Source organism: Anopheles stephensi, chromosome 2 (genome assembly GCF_013141755.1).
Source record: "Anopheles stephensi strain Indian chromosome 2, UCI_ANSTEP_V1.0, whole genome shotgun sequence".
NCBI lineage: Eukaryota > Metazoa > Arthropoda > Insecta > Diptera > Culicidae > Anopheles > Anopheles stephensi.
In genome coordinates, this window is record NC_050202.1 from 58678 (window position 1) to 76515 (window position 17838).

At 37.6% G+C, this 17838-nt stretch overlaps 1 protein-coding gene across 6 annotated transcripts; it reads right to left on the reverse strand.

Moving 5' to 3' along the window:
- Positions 1-72: 72 nt before the first annotated feature.
- LOC118508043 lies at positions 73-17779 on the reverse strand. 6 transcript variants are annotated; one of them, XM_036047452.1, is made up of 14 exons: positions 17419-17779; positions 16365-17360; positions 12261-12380; positions 12060-12164; positions 9747-11406; positions 9492-9673; positions 6625-9394; positions 6423-6557; positions 5750-5812; positions 2457-4792; positions 2293-2389; positions 1799-2224; positions 1630-1714; positions 90-1567 (listed from the first exon to the last, which is right to left on the reverse strand). In XM_036047452.1, exons 4-14 carry the CDS (start codon positions 12092-12094, stop codon positions 864-866), a joined length of 8493 nt encoding a protein of 2830 aa, XP_035903345.1. In that variant the 5' UTR covers positions 12095-12164; positions 12261-12380; positions 16365-17360; positions 17419-17779; the 3' UTR covers positions 90-863. The 6 variants fall into 6 exon arrangements, with proteins under 6 accessions (XP_035903339.1, XP_035903340.1, XP_035903344.1 ...); XM_036047446.1 differs by having other exon boundaries at positions 73-1567; positions 1630-2224; XM_036047447.1 differs by having other exon boundaries at positions 78-1567; positions 1630-2224; positions 12060-12187.
- Positions 17780-17838: the final 59 nt, after the last annotated feature.

The following is a 17838-nucleotide window of genomic DNA, read 5'->3' on the forward strand; positions in this document are numbered from 1 at the left end:
TCGCCAGGGCCACCTGCAAGTAATCTAATTATTTTTACGACAAATTTGACAATTATTCTGCATATTGATGTCTATTGTTCAGTAATACGTTCAGGTGATACGTTCAGTAATATATTTAGAATTCAGCATTTTAATTTTACAATCACACACAGTTTCTTGTGCAGCATTTTTAACCTTTTTATAATTTGCATGTCATAGTCTAAAATTCTCGATAGTAATTTGTTTCTTACTGTCTCCTCGAAATCCATAATAAAAAAAACCTTTAACGTATTAATGGTAGCTAAGCGTTGCATTATTTATGCCATGATAATCACACAAACTAGGTTCTTAATATAAAATGTGGTATTAAAAAATATCTGCATATTTGTACAATATGCTTGAAATAAACATTTAAGCACAAGCAGGTTTTTATGTATACATATGTCAATATATATCGAAGCAAATTTATGTGCAAAAAATAACAAATGTAACCGTTTATTCATTATTATAGTTTCGATAAAATAAATGTAAATTGAAGAGCCGGGCAACCTAGTTGCATAATTCAGAAAAAAGGTGCTCTGTACCATCGATCATCGTTTGCAGGAACAAGGAAACGAACTAATACACTGTTGTATCCTACAAGTGTAACGTTCTCGCGTAAATAATCTTTATACTGGGTATCTTATTATTTTTGGCTTCTTTACAATAACGTAGCAAAAGAAAACATTTTCGAGATGTAATTTTAAGTTAAAAGAGTATCGAAAATCATTGGTTTACATTTTGCAACTCGCACACGTTCAGCTATATAATTATTGGACCGATACACAAAACAATACTTACATATAGATACATATATTTACGGTATTACTGCTGTGTACTTTTTGCTACTGTTGAAACTGTTGATTTGGTAGCTGATGTTGGAACTGCTGCTGCTGCTGCTGCTGTAACATGGGTTTCGCATCTACACTATTGGAAGCAGTCGCATTAAAGTTCTCTAAATCCTGCTCTATGTCCGTGGCACTGCCAGCTCCACTATCTGTGTTACAGCCTGTGCTGTAAGATGATGCTGTCGTCATGGGCATATTTTCTGTACTGTTTACCTCATATCCAATCCTGTTCACTGCAGCCATAGTGGGCGATGAAACGTCTGTCATCATTTCGGGGGCAGAAGTCGATATCGAGGTAACGGATAGGGATGAAGAATGACTTGAAATAATTTGCTGAGTTTGGTTTGAATGCGGTCCAGACGATGCAACAATACCGGAAGGTAATTTCATTTCCTCTTTTTGCTGCTTAAGAAATTTTTCCAACTCAAGAAAATGTCGCAATTTTAATTCCTCGTGCTCTATATGCTGACGTTGTAGCAACAATTGTAGTTGTTGACGAGCACTTGGCATTAACTGCAGCCCGCATAGGTGATTTTGGATGGCGATCAAATTATGTCCAATATCTGAATTATTGAAATTTGGTTCTAATGGAAGTTGCGACGGTTGTGGTTGTGAGGCTACTGTAAGGGATTGAGGATGTTGAGACTGTTGAGAACTGATGGAATAGTTGGAGCTATCCATTGATGCCGTTTGTACGCTATCTGTAAAATGAATAAATAAATTAGCGTTTCGCAGGTAAGAACGATGATGGCAGACTCCTTACTGTTGAGATTTGCAGACATTGCAGCTGCTGGTGCGTTCATTTGCATTGGTGGCTGTATGTTTATTGATTGTGAAGGATGCTGCTGCTGCAATATGTTTTTTGTAGATGTAGCGTTTGCTGAAGATGCCCCAACATACGACTGCTTCAGAGAAGTCGGTGGTAAACCTACTTGTTGAATGCTTCCTTGCGAATTCATGCTGATGGAACTCGATGTAGTTGAATCTAAATTTGGAGTTTTTGGGAGCATTTGATTCAATTTCGCTTCCAGGTCGTTTGTTGTTGGAACTTCACATATAATTGGTGCCATCTGTTGGTTTTGTTGATATTGCGATGGAAAGGTTTGGCAGGATTTTTCATCCGTTGGTGAAGGTGAAGAGAATGAAGTATTTGCCTGACTGTCATTAGGTTTTGTTACGACTGATTTCAGCTGAATATTAATTGCTTGTGGTTGTTGATCAACTACATGCGGTGTTTCCAGAACAGGTTGAACGTGGAAACGGGAAACTTTACGTATCAATGCTCTTGGTTCATTTGGAACCCTGATTTCTCCACCTGTTTCACCACATGGGCTTGTCACCACAGATTGAGTTTGTTGCTGAAATGTGAAGAAAGCAATATCAGTTTAATGAACAGGACAGATTTCTTTTTTTTCTCAATGCTTACCGACAATGACGGCTCATCCGATCCACTCACAGAGACTGGTTTAGATGATTCCGCTCCAACTGTAGGATGTAGCAATTTCAGTTGCAGGTCTAACACACTGTAAGAACAAAATAAAAGCTTTGCTGGATAGTATTTGATTTCTTTGAATAGCTTCTTATACTGACCTATCGATGCGATCAACACTTCCTTGGTTGGCTAGTTGGTTTTCGCGATTAGACGGGATATTCGTACCAATGCTAATATTAGATTCGACAACTGATTGCTGCGAAGCACAGGGTTCTGATGAGTCTGGCGCCATCATAGATGTACTGTTAAGCTCTGCAGATGTCCGTCTTGAAACGTATAACTGTGACTGTTCCTGTAAACTGACGTTAGATGCATCATGCACTGTACTGTTTTGTTGTTGCGTAGACTGTGATGTTAATTCGCCAGCCACGACTGCTGCGTAGCTTGTTCCTTCAACTATATATTCTTGAGTTTTAGAAGCTGTGCCATCTGTTGTGCCGATCTCATTAATATCAGTTGACGATGCGCCATTTCCATCCGATACATATTCTTGCGATTGGTAAAATACCACTTGCTGCGATTGTTGTTGTTGCGATTGTTGTGATAATCCCGATTCGGAAGGATACGGAGCCGGGTGAGGCGAAACCATCGCTGACAATGCAGTGGCACTGGCCTGCGATGATAGACTCGTTGACCCGCTTGATTTATTCGTGTTCACGTGAACGTGCGTTATGTTCTCTAAGCCTATTTTGAGCTGCTCCAACGTTTCTGGCATTCGATTACTATTGGCCATCGATTCCCGAGACCCCTGGTCAACCGAAAGCTGCGCAGTTATTAAACTGCTCTGTTCTATAGGCCTCATTTGCTGATTCTGTTGCATTTGTTGCTGCTGTATCATTTGTTGCTGCTGTTGCTGCATCTGAAAAACAACTTGTTGCTGCAGTTGTTGATGATATTGATGCTGCTGCTGAAACTGCAGTTGCTGTAGCTGTTGTTGATCGCATTCTGTGAGATTTGCTTGATTAGCTTCGTTTACCAACAAGTTATTTCCTTGTTGTTGCTGATACTGTATCTGCTGCTGTTGGAGGATGGCCTGTTGAATCGATAGTTGTTGTAATTGTTGCTGCTGTTGTATCTGATATTGCACTTGCTGTTGTAGTTGTTGTTGCAGGACCGTAGGTGCTTCGAAGCTGTTCGATATTTGCTGAGTAATTGCATATGCTTGTTGCTGTTGGTTTCCTATGTCCAGTGATTGTTGTTGAAGGAACGTTTCTTGTTGATGTTGCATGCCATCGTTTAACGCATTTGGAAACATGGGATTCGCTGATTCCATATTTAACAGTTGTTGAGTTGGCGTAACTTGTGGAACATATTCAAAAGAACCAGGCTGACGTGGTACGTTCTCTGAGGTTTGTTGCGGATGTTCTGTTAAAGGTTCCACACAATCAGTATGAGTTTCTATTCCAGCGTCAGGAAGCATAGGCTTAGAAGTGTCTACCACGGTTGATTTGTCGATCTGCGGCTCGTTTACATCAACGACATCCGGCAAAACTACGGGGGTAACAGAAAAACGCGAAAGCTTACGTTCTTTCAGCTGGGGAGTCGCTATTGGTGTTTTAATCAACTCGTTAGACGGCGAATCAACCTTACTTTCACCAATTGGAAGCACTGTTTCAACACCAGCTTGTAACGATTCATTTGTCTGAATATTTTCGGAAATATTTACACTGGATGCCGAAAACTGACACATATTTTGACTAGAAGATTCCATCACGGAAAGGTTGCGTAAGGCTGTGGAAAATAAAGCACCATTGATTGGATCCTCTGCCACAGCTATGTTGGATGACTCTGAAGTGGAAATACTCTCTTGTGGTAATTCGATCTGATTTGCCATTACTGTAGTGGTTTCGATTTCTTCCGAAGTAGTAGTTCCTTCATTAAGAACCAGGGAAGCGGTCATTTGACGTTCGCCAGAACATGAAATTGTGCTCATATTGTCGTGTTCGCCGATACTTGAACGTGACTGTACAAGATCTATATTGCCTGCAGAAGTGATTGTGTTTTCCGGTGTGTTTTCATGCGAAGTGTAATCTGTACTAACAGTACTCGCTTTACGTGAGTTTTCATCGCAACTACTGTTGTTATCATTTGCGCTTTCATCAGTTATCATGCAGACTGTAGTAACAGTTGTTTGATGGTTGTCGTCACTATTACAAATCATCTCATTATTACGTTCTTGGTCCTGCAGTACAGGTGCAAAGCCAGCGCTTTCAGTACTGTTTCCATCACCTGGCTGTGTTTTTTCGAGGGAAGTTAATTCGCCGTTCGTTTGCGTTGAAATTAAAGATGCGATTAGTTGTTGTTGAGACAGCGGCGAAGACGATGTTGAAGATGTGGTTGTACTTGATATTCCTGCTCCAAGAGCCTGACGATCAATGATTGTTGGGTCGAAAATATGGGTAAAATGTGCTGCAGTAGTCGATGTTTCATCACGCTAAACATATGTATTCCCAATGCCCAATATGTATTTCCAATACATATGTATTGTATTTGTATGGAAATAGATCATGATAAAAGAAAAACAATAAAAAGAGCAAATGAATGTTCATATAACTTTTCAGTAGTGAAGTAACATACTTTTGGAACAAACAACTTATTTGTTTTTTTTTTAAACAAAGCAAACAAAAAATCGGATCACAATTTTTTTGTGCAAAATATAAAAATTGATTTAATAAAATCAAACAAAAATGATCAAATGATGTATTTTTAAAAGAAAAACAATCCTTAACAAACATAACTTATTAAAATATCACGAAAATTACAACATGCAGAAAATTCCGCAATACAAGGAATTTTTGATAAATAAACGAATGCGTGTTTAGTTTACTTGTTTATCCTATTTTTTAACTTATGCACAGTTTACGGAAAAGAGAATGTCGCTTTGTTTAGAGAATTAATGTATGATAAGTTATCATATATAACTTACTGTACTCATATTGAATGAAATTCATAATCGTTATATAATTACACCGAACAGACAAACAAAAGAATAGTTAAAAAACTATTAAGTGTTATTGCAGGAAACAAAGGAAAAACAGCAAATTTAACATTTGAAAATTTAAGATAATTTTCATTTGAAATACAGCGTTGCTATTTTGAAAGATGTACCAATTTAACTTGCAACATGTTTTGATTAATATACTTAAAAACAGCAACTAGATATTATATATCATTAAACAAACAAACAAACAAACAAACGAGCAAACAAATAAACAAAACGAGAAAAAAAAGCAAACAACCAAACAATCAAACAAACTAACTAACAGACAAACTATATGCAAATAATATTAACAGCGTGACACGAGAACATGTAGATACATTGAATTTAATAACACGAACAGGAATAAAAACGAAAAGTAAGAAAGGGGAAAATTTCATATTCTTCACTTACAGATCTATGTCTCTGATGTGTTTTAAAATTCGTACGCTGTCGTGTTAGAGACGCATGGCGCACCTGGTAGTGGTTGTTGTTTGTTGATAATTATCGTTGCGGAAAATTACAATGATGTTCGATTAATGCATTAAGGAATTAATAATATGATCTGAGCAACAACTTTTTAAAGTTTTTGCGGGCAATTTTACGAATGATATGAGAAGGATGAAAGTGTTTTAAGGGAAAGCAACATGAATGCATCTTAGCATGCATAAGTGACAGTAATACATAGGATGTACTAAATCATGATTAGGAATATTTATTATTTGTCATTTCTTGCTATCCTTTACATGACAGTTTTAAATTGATATACATCAATTTAAAAAAAAACCTCATAGGTTTAACGAATAGTTGAGAATGAGTGCATTTTCAAATGGGTCCCGTCTCTCGGAATCCTTATAACTTTTGTGGATTTGTTATACATTTTTAAACAGACCCTTAAAGAAGAAGACACATCATGCATAGCAAATGAAAGCATGAAAATTTCTTTAACGGAGCATAGATATTGAATATGATACGGTTGGTTATCAGTTGCTACACACACATGTACACCCTAATAGATTGATGTAGGTAATTCGATATGGGAAGAATAGAGGAACGATAATGAAGAAGCGATTTAAAAGATTCTTACCTTTTCCATTGAACGACGATAACATTGCGAAGCAATTGGTAGTTGATTTGGATTTTCTTTTAGTTGCCTTTGAATATCACGAACCATTTCGATGAATATTGTTGTCTGTGATTCACTGAGAAGATCTTGTTTAACCTAGTGTTGAAACAAAAATACATCGTGTCAGTATGTTTGAATTTCGTTTCGCCTTTTTAGCACTTACTAGATCTTGGGCCACCTCGACCGGGTTAACGTTGCTCGGATCGAACTTAAACTTAATAGTTTTAGGACGATTTTCCATCTCGCATTCAATTATACTGTTTTCATATCCAAGCACATGCAGTTTCGGATTTCGTTCTGTAGAACGATGATTTCGGCGTTTCTTCATTTCATTTGTCAATCGCTTTGGTAGCGCAGCCTGTGAGGCAGGACCGGCTGCGGATATATTCTGATCTTGTAAACCAGCTGATGACAACAGGTTTCCTATAGATGATGTTCCGGTCGAAATAACTGTATTGGACCCTTGTTGTCCACCGATAATCCCGCTAACATTAACATTTGTTGTTAATGGCCCAGTTTGATGCAGCAGTGTAACGTCTTGTGAAGTAAGGGCCATTTGTTGAGCAACCTGTTGCTGCTGAAAATTCTGTTGTTGAATTGAAGGCTGTTGATGTAAGTACTGTTGCTGTTCTTGTTGTTGCTGATGGTATTGTAATTGTTGTTGAAGATGTGAATTATTCTCATTCGATGAAACTGGAACAGTGTTCGAAAGCACCAATGAGCCCTCAGTTTCTTGTTGAGAAGAACCTTGTGAAAAAGGCTTAGAAATCGTTTGCTGCACTATAGCTGTGATTGGGGAGGATTGCTGCGCCATCGGAGCATTTTGTAATAGGGTCGCTTGAGCAATTTGTGGTTGCTGAGACTGTGGCTGTTGCTGATTTATTAAAGATGGTGATTGCTGCTTTACAAAGTGTTGTTGCGATAATGGGGATTGTTGTGAAGCTACTTGATGTTGCACTAAAATCGTGGTAGAAGAGCTCGGTTGTGGTGGTTGTGATGTTACAATTTGATTTGGCATGGTTTGATGTAACTGCACTGATGTATCGCATACGTGTTGGGACATGTAGATATTTTGATTTGCCTGTATTTGCAATGGTGGGTTATGTGTAAGATTATTGGTAGATTGTTGAGATTGTTGTTGTATATAAACGTTTTGCGCTTGCATTTGTTGATGATGCTGCGATTGCTGTGGGGTTTGTTGTTGTGCCTGTTGTTGGGGCTTTTGCTGTACCATTTGCTGAGCTTGTTGCTGAACCTGTTGCTGTGACTGTTGTGTTTGTTGCTGCTGCTGTGGCTGTTGCTGTGGCTGCTGCTGTGGCTGTTGCTGTGGCTGTTGCTGTGGCTGTTGCTGTTGTTGTGGCTGTTGCATCGCCTGCAGCTTCAATTGTTGTTGATTATTTTGAGCTGGCTGACTGTGAATAGGAATGATTCCCTGCAGTTGTTGTTCAAGAGTGGAAATTTGTTCCTGCAGTTCGGCCTGTTGTTGCTGTTGTTGCATCATAGCAAAGTTTTGTTGTTGTAGATGTAATATTTGCTGCACCAACTGCTGTTGTGCTCCTATTTGGTTCATATATTGTAAATTAGCGCCTTGAGATTGATTCTGATGGGTCGCTTGCTGTTGTTGTAGCTGAAGGAGATAATGTTGCTGTTGTTGTGAATCCACAAAGACTTGCTGTTGCATGAAGTTTGTTTGTTGCGTTGTTGCAAGATTAGTCTGAGCTGGTTGACCCGAAACAATTTGACTAAGGAACTGTTGGTGCTGCTGTTGCTGAATAACTTGTGACATTGGCTGCTGTAATGGAATAGCTTGTCCTATAACAAACTGACCCCCAACTGATGGCTGTTGATAGGTTTGTTGTAATTGCTCATTTCCCACAGGAACAGAAATCTGTTGTTGATAAATTACTTGTGTTTGCGCAGATGGAAGCGATGATGCTTGATAATATCCCTGATGTGCTTGAGCCAGCTGCTGCTGTGGTTGTTGAACCGATTGTGCCATTTGCGGTACTTGAAGTTCAGTTACTTGGAGATCATTTTCCAATTGCTGTTGTAATTGCTGTTGTTGATACAATTGCTGTGCAATTAGTGCTTGTTTTTGGAGAGCTTCTTTGTCTTTTTCTACTTGTTGTTGCCGAGCTCTCTCTTCTCGTTCTTTTAGCAATGTTTGAATCTGAACTTTGAGAATCTTCGCTACAGTCTTGGAGTCGTCTTCCATCAATATACCAGATTTATACATTTCATTAGCGATTTCTTCAGCATCATCAACACGAATGTCAAAGTCGAATTGAATGGCTTCATTTTCTTTGTGTTTATTAACACGTTTCTTTGGATCCATGATGCGCAATCGAAACTCCATGCGCACATTTTCCGGGTTAGTTAAGAAAAGATCTTTTGATATAGGCTCTAAGCGAATACCAATGTCTTCACAAAAAAATTCACAATTCAGTAATTCCTTACACGTAGGACGACCTTCTTTCTTATCATGTATGCATCGTTCAATGATCTCTCGCACTTCGGGATTTTCGACCTTTTCCAGACTTTGTGGTTTCACGCCTGATGTTACTTTTTTATAAATTTGCGCTGGTGTATTACATTCATTGTATGGATACTCTGAAGTAGCCATCTCCAACATGCACATGCCGAATGCGTACACGTCAACGGCCTCGTCATAATGTTCCTCGTACATTTCCGGTGCCATGAATTCCGGCGTACCAATAACCGACTTGGCAAAGCTACGATTTTTCAGCGTGGCTAATCCTAAATCACCTATCTTGACACTCCCTGTCGTTCCGGTTATAAATATATTATCACATTTCAGATCACGATGAATGATAGGTGGCGTGCGTGAATGTAAGAAATGCAAACCCTTTAGAATTTGCCGACACCAAGACTTTAGCACCTTTGGATTAATTTTTTTAAATCGACGCAAATATCTGTAAAGTACCAAACATAATTTTGATATTTGCAATCGAAGCATGTTGTTGTGTTCTAACCACGTAAAAATCTAATTTAAAAGATAATAATACTTACGATTTTAATGTACCGGAAAGCATAAGCTCAGTAACGAGAACAATATTTTTTTTCTTGTTTCCAGCCGTCGGTGCCGCTTCCCAATAGTTATAAAATCGAACGATGTTTGGGTGTTGTAATTTTTTAAGCATTTCCGCTTCTTCTCGAAATCTGGCTCGTTCAACACGATTTACTTTCTTCTCCTAAAATAAATAAATAAAAAAACACGATTTTAATGTTTTGCCAGTTAGAAAACTTCTCAAAATCTGCACGAACCAACAATTCACACCAAGCAACAGCTACCCCGGTTTGAGTATCTAATCCACGATATACAGTTTTGAATGATCCTCGACCAACCTCCTTATCGTATTTAAGAAACCTTCCACAGGGTGATATTCCAATAGCTTCATCTTCATCGTCTTCTTTCTTTTGCTGCTTACGTTGCTCCTCAAATTTCTCTAGATCGAAGATTGGACCATACTGCACCAACTTTTCTTCTGAAGGCTTAAATTGGAGAGCTAAATTTTCTGCTTCCCGACTTAAAATTTCAATATTGTCGTCCAGATTTCGAGGATATTCCGTCTCAATTGTTTCGTTTTCGATAAAGTTTTTTGAATATATTACTGACATGGCCGTATTTTCAAGACTTTTGCGCACAAACCGAAGAATGGTTCGACTTTGTGAATTATCTGATCCGCGCGAGCTTCCTTCTTCGGCGTAATGCAAATTCTCAATATCTTTTAGGCGACTCTTTACATCGATTTCTTTTGCGTCTTTTTCACGAACCTCTTTCTTTTCATTTTCTTTCATATCGTTCTCATTTATATCACCGTATATACTAGTATCATTAGTTTGCATTTTCGATCGACGTGTCTCTTTTGCTTCCGCGCTAGAATTATCGTCGTAGCATTTTGCTAAATCCTCTTTCGCTTCCTCTTTAGTAAGCATTGCCGTCATTTCGACTGGGTGATTATCCTCGGCAGAATAATCACCCACAATAGGTGTCACATTTTCCTGCGAGTCGCACAATTTTTCTATATCATCGCTGGCCTCTTTAAGAACGGTTGATTTGGATTCTTCAATTTGCTCGACCACCTTATATTCTTCTTTGTCCGTAGTCACGGGAGACGCTTTTGAGATCATCCCGTGACTTCTGACAGTATTGCGTTTCTTTGGTGACGTTTCATTGATGGCCAAAGCTGCTGCTCCAACTTCATCCTTTCGATTTCGCGTTTTACAAGTTGTTGGAGTTGCATCACGCGACTGCTGATGTGGTTTAACATGGGGTTTCTGTTGTTGCTTTCTCTCATCCATCTTATCATCGTTTTTATTTTGTGGATGGATTTTTTTGTCACCGGGGGATGCACGACGAAAATGGCCACCTGTTGCTGTTACCACGGTACAACTAGCAGTATTTGCAGATTCGCCTACGGATGAAATGGTCGTAGTAATAACAGTACCAGGAGTAGTATTTGCAGTGATATTGGTGCAGTTCGATGAATTATTACTGCTGCCGCTACTGTTGTTATGTTCGAACACTCGTGATATTAAACCCCCCGTGTTGACAGCCGTTGGATTTGTACTAGAAGTACTAGATCGGATCGTATGAAGAGGATGATAGCGTTGTTGTCTTAATGTACTGCAATTGTTTTGGTTATAGGTAGTGATATTGTTGTTGGTACTTGTATTACTGTTGCCGCTACTGCTCGGACTTGCAGTGCAGTTTGCTGTGTTGTTACAAGAAGAACTACTGATGGCGCTACCACTGCTATTATTGTTTATACTGTTCAAGCTCGTCGAAGAAGTCGATTGACTAGAAGAGCGTAATCTTCTTGCGCGATGATTATTGAATTGCTGCTGATTCCCCGAAGCAACTCTCAAACTTTGTTGTGTTTCTTGATTGTTCCCTACAGGTGTAGTTGCTTGGACCGAATTGCTGTAAAAGAAAAATAATCAATTGTTTTAACAAAAAGGTAATATATTTTTTGTAACACATTTTAAATAACAAAGCATTAAAGCCCCTGTACTAGAAACATTACATCTACCATATCAGTTTAGTAATGGCCAATAGGCAAAGTAATTATGCACCAATCGTGACATTTGTATATTTTATCTATCAACATTAAAACAATGGGGATGATTTGGAGAAGGAAATGTCTCCATACCGATGTGAATTGTATTTTGTTTTGCAATATAGTTTTAAGCGATACGGCAAGGCCGTTCTTTATAAATAAAAAACAACAATACGGGTACAAATATCCAATAAAGCATTTTTAAATGCTTTCGATTAACAAACCTTGACAGAAGAAACGGTAGATTCAGTTCAAGATAAAATCATTAGCTAGCAATTAAAATCATCTTTGTCCTTACAAAAGTCCTTAGCTCTGTAGCTGAAAGTATGCATAGTAATGTCACCAACGATAGATACATTTTACGTAATTATAGACGAATATTTATATAATAAATTGATATCACGAAGTTTAAATTCAGCCATAATTATTACATATTAAATTCGATTTTAAATAATCCTAACATTGAATGCATCATTACTATAAATAACAAAACTCAATTCAACCATAGGATGCTTACCTTCTGCCAATACATGCTCTTTTCGTGGCTCCCATTTGTAGGGCATTATTGCAACATGTTATACGCGATGTTCACAAACAGTTTTTGTATCGCGATGCGGTTTGTCTGTAGATATAACCGTGTGTTTACTTTTATAAATTATTGTAATATGACCTTTTTCGTTGCCAACGCCGCACATAAAATGATGAAAGATGGACTAACCTTTTACTTCGATTAGTGGCGTAAAAGATATTCACTTCGTATTTTTATTCGCTTGCAGCTTGAAACTGATAGTCTAGGTTGTTTCTGTTCGTCGTCATACCATACGTTTTATCAACAAATCTGTTCAGAAGAAGTTATAAATAGTGTTATATAGTATTCATGAAAGTATAGTATATATAAATATGTTATGTTATATATTACATATATATTTGTTTTTTTTAATACATACAATTGTTAAATTGATGAAAAAAATTTAATAGCACGATAAACCCTTCTTAGTATGTAGTGCCCAAGAAAAGTTAGAAGAAGTACGTTATATAACTTTTTTTTGCAGATATACCAAACTTTATAATTTCCTCATAGGAATAACAACCATGGACAAGAATAATTTTACAGCAAATTTTAAAACTAATGACAATCACAACAAGCTGATCAAGTATTGGGCTAATTGTTACTTTGCCGCAAAACAAGTGTCTCCATGTTTACAACAAAGTGCTTTTTTAGATTTAACACCTATAAGACATTGATGACGTAGATTGTGTAAAACTTATTCATGTTTTGAATCATGAAAACACTCTTTTGATAGACTGAAACACGCTATAATATGTTACGAACGTTATCGATCAACTGAAAATTTGCCTGGCAGATTTTTTCTTTCTTGATTTGAATTTACACCATTTGCTGGATAGTCAGTTCTGCGTGCGGAGATATAATACAGGTGGGATACGATACCCGGTACTTCCTTACACCGCCACTGTCTCGACCAACTCATGGGTCATCATCAGACATTACATTTCCTTGTTGGTTGAGTGCGCTGTACAATTATTATCAAACTTAGATTTTGACAGAAAACTTTGGAAGGTATGGGAAGCAACGTGGGGTTGAAGAATATTTTTTAAATTTTTAAACTGAAAATATCTTCAAATATTTTATCCTTATAGATTATGATTTTTCATTCTATTATTTATAAAAAAAATCTCCAGATATAACATACAAAGCGAAAACAAATTGAAATATGAACTATGCAGAATATGAACTACTATTCTCCTTTCTTGGCCTAACGATCTCTTAGGTCATGTCTGACATTTTTGGCTTACTAGACTTATTGTAACCGCATAGTTGGATGGCCATTCCACACGATGGGGAAACGGCCTAAATGAGACTAGAACCACAGGCCTGTCGTGTGAAGACCGGCGCTGCTGTCGTATCTTTCATCGGGCCGCCCCGGTATGGAATAAAATATGGATAAAATAAAAATGGAAGGAATTTAAAAAAATAATTTCAAAGTAACGACAAATACAACTGCCGGACCAGTACAGAGAAGTGTACAAAATATAAAAACTTCTTCAATGTTGGAATAACATTTATTTTTATTATAATACAACACTATTATAATAGCCAAAAGGGATTTTCAGTTTCAATCGAAAAAATAAAACTTAAAATTGCTTACTTCATACTACGGTTCCCAAACGTTTTGCTAGAAAACAAATCTGCAAATAAAGGTCCAAGCTAGTTCAGCACTAAGCAATGTTACAACTCTATAATAAATGCTATAGTCCATCGTTTCTAAAACTCTTAATGCTAGTTAACTATGTAAAAAATATTGTTCAACATTGAGCATCAAATCCAACGAGTTGCAACGAGCTTTTCTCACGAAAACTATGCTTGTTTAATTGCATAGGCAATATTGTCGGTGTTTGAGATTAAAGTTGATCATCAAATTCAATTTCTTTCTGGCTTCTCGTCATTCACTCTCAAGATATTATCATAATTATTGACATTCCATCTTATTCAACATGACAATACGGCGTCTGACCGTAATAATAAAAGAAATAAAATAAACCTTATTCAACACACATAGAAAAGGAGCTAAAACTAAAAGTCCCTTTGAAAGACTACATTATGCAACTGCTAGATTCCTAGATTATTATTCTTTTGACAAATTTCTTGTCATTTTCCTACTTCGTTTCCTACAAATCAAAAATAATATACAATTCATTAACACTAAAACATATTTAACACCCAATCAATGCACTAAAAGGTTTTCAAAATGAGAATTGCTTTTCAAAATGATCCGCGTAGACGGGTAAGTCGTTTATCGCAGGGTAAGACAAGTAATAACTAAATAAAACAATGATTTGATCAAACAAACAAACATTTCCCAAGGCATCATATCTGACGACATCTTGGACATGAACGATGGTATTCTATTATGCTATATTCCATCGTTTCTAAAACTCTTAATGCTAGTTAACTATGTAAAAAATATTGTTCAACATTGAGCATCAAATCCAACGAGTTGCAACGAGCTTTTCTCACGAAAACTATGTAATGCGGATAGGAACACTTTTGTTAAAGTTGAATGTCCAACAACATACAAACAACCAATACGGCCAGACCGTCTTTTATTAATAAAAAACAGTATTGTTTATGAGGAAAAAAGGTTGAAAAAAAAGCAACGCCAGTAAAAGGTGGTCCAATGGTCTGGACGGTAGTTGCTCTCATAAGACAGAATCGGGTACTGATATTGAAACCCATCTTGACTCTCCAGCTTAGAGTAACATCAAGTCAAGCAAACCAGCCCAGAACGTTTCTCGATGTTGTGGTGCTATAGAAGCCGAACTGTTAAATATTGTTGCATTATGAAGTCAATCTGCCGATTTTTTTGGTAATACTAATGGTAGCTTAGAGGGAGGGTTGGGGGCGGTCCGGTGGCCGAGGCGACAACGGCGCCGGTCTTCACACGGCCGGGGTTTAAAACCCATCCATACCGTCTCCCCGTACGCAGGGCTGACTACCTTGCTACGGGTGAAATCAAGTCACAGAAAGCCAGAAATGGCAGGCCGAGTCCTCTCGAGATTGTAGTGCCACCGAAGAAGAAGAGAATGTAGCTAGCAGTTCCTCTCAATTTGCGGGGAATATTACAGTGTTTTCTAAGGTCATAAAACAAATGTCTTGTCCTTTAACACAATAAGCCATCTTAACTTCAAGCGCAATCCAAGCAATCTACGTCGTATTGTTGTTATATATCGGTATATTGCTTGAACCTTGGGGACACTAGTTTTCTGTATCTTAATAAAAATGTTGCTTTGGGGATTCATATCTTCTTATTCTTATTATCAAAAAAAAAACTGATATAGTTTTCAGCACCAATGATTTGTATATTTTTTTATAATGGTGTACTACCCGCAATTTCCTACGAGGTAAATATATTTGAACTTAATAATAAAACTACATAATAATAAGTAGTGATTTTTGGTAGACGTTTTGTTTTGCTGATATGCTGCTTTTTGCACACGTATATCTCACTTTAACACTACTTTTGACAACAATGTATGCCTGTTAGATCATTCAATTCAACTGTATGGAATAAATGTACTACTCTAGTGAAATTTTGTACATAAAAGCTAACAACCTAAAGTTTTATAAGAGTTCTGAATTTCAGCTAGCATTTGACAGTGTTTGCAAGCACTCGCTCGCTGCCAAAGAAATGAAAACGGAATGTCAGAACAAAACGAGGAAAAGATACGGCTGTGCCGCACCGCATCCGCCAATTGACTTCAAGGAATTTTCTTACGACGAATTCGTTTGCGCACACAAAACATATACACGCATACATACACGAACACACTATGCTACACTACCACTGCTGCTAACACACGAACATTATCTTCATCTTCTTCTGCGACACGATTCGCTTGACAAGGCGACGTACAAGAATCTCTTTGCATTATTGCTGACTGGCAAAACGAAATCAACAATGTGAAAATATGGTATGGATGATTTCATCACTATCAGACTGAATTTTTTTCAGATTTTGAAAACAACACAATACATCCGATGCCAATTTTTATACAGACAAGGCAGGGATCAAATTTTGCAGGCAGGGTGGGGCGCGAGAAAGGACGAATAATCCAACAGATATCGATCTAGAATTTATGCGTTCCTTCTCCGCTACGTTTTATTCTTTGTACCCGTGTTGTATGACGTTTACACTACGTAGCAATAGCGACTAGATCATTGTATGGCAAATTGAAGTGAAAAAAAAGAATCATGAAGAAAGCATTGAGGGCACACAGTTTTTTCACCAGATTTAGCACGCACCTTACTGCTCTTATCACACTGTATGCTACGCTTTCTGCAACTAAAACTGCGCACAATTCATTTCACTCGACACATATTTTTGTTTTGTTTCCAATTATCGCACTTTAAATAAGGTGGCTTATACTTTTTTTCCAATCCAACGACACGGAAACCGGCTCGAACGAGAAGTTTTTTGAGTACCGTAGCTTTTGCATCCGAACGGCACGAACTTTTCATTACAATTACGTACGAACTCGATTATCCGTGTTGTTTCACGGATAAGCCATCTGCTGTTTGACAGCTTTGCCTGCTTATTTATGTTCCACGCTACGTTCGTCTCATTTCTTATTCCAAACAATTGAAAAAAATCTTTCTGGGAGCACATATCCATATGTAGAAGCGTACACTCGTCGGAAAGCTTTCGAAATAAATTTTGCAAGATTTAAAAATTAAGGCCATCTTATTTATATTTTAATTATGACCGCTTGAAGCCTTATTGTCAGTGTTATTTTTATTGTGTATTAGACAACAGTTTAAATAGAGCACACTGTCTACACACAGACCCTTTCGAACCTCATCGTAGTCTATTGGAACGTTGTTTGCCTATTCCTCCCAAACAGATGGCATCGGCATCGTACCTCTGTACTCTACATAGCGTGGCTTCAGAAGAAATATGATATCACATGCATTGAACTGAGACGAGCAGCTGGACCTTTCCATCCCGGAATCAGCTGCATATTTCAGTTTCTGAAATCTCACCCATTTTTTTGATTTCAAATTCATTTTTCTTCGTTTTCGCTTGGAAAGCGATATGTCAGGTGTACATGATGAATCCGCTTATGTGTTATGCCAGGGGAGAGACTACTCTGATCGTCCACTATCGAACGATCGTAAAATGGTTTCAATACAAAATTCGATGTCATGCTCGTTACGACATGGCGCAATAGTGTACAATAGCAAACGTAATGTCTTTTGATCGTTGTATATTGGGTGTGTGAGCATACCGAAGAAGGAATTCTAAAGATAAACAAATGATAGTTAAATTGGTGTTACAGTGTTTACAATAGCATCTTACCCGTAAAACGTTCTCTAATCCACAAAATTTATGATCTTGGGAAGCTAGTCGGAGGGTTCTGATAAAAATGTCCCAATCGTGCTGTGTGATGGATGTTTTAAACAGTTCCAACCAGTTTTGCCTCCAACCAATGGGCTGCACATATGCGTACGTGCTTAGTTGTTTGATAATGCTACCCTGGCACCTGAAAGAGTTGCTTTCGTTTTGTGCTGTTACTGTCGGCACCTTTTTTAGTTTTTGCATAGCACGACATAACTTTTTGCGTGATACTTTAAACTGTATTTTTGGTTTAACTTTATAACTGGAGCCAGACATAGATGCGTTCTGTTTTGTTATCCTCATTTCATCTACTGACATCTACAGGGTGGTAACAAAGTTTTGGTCGGCACAGTGGGATGCTCCATACCCTTCATTGAACCG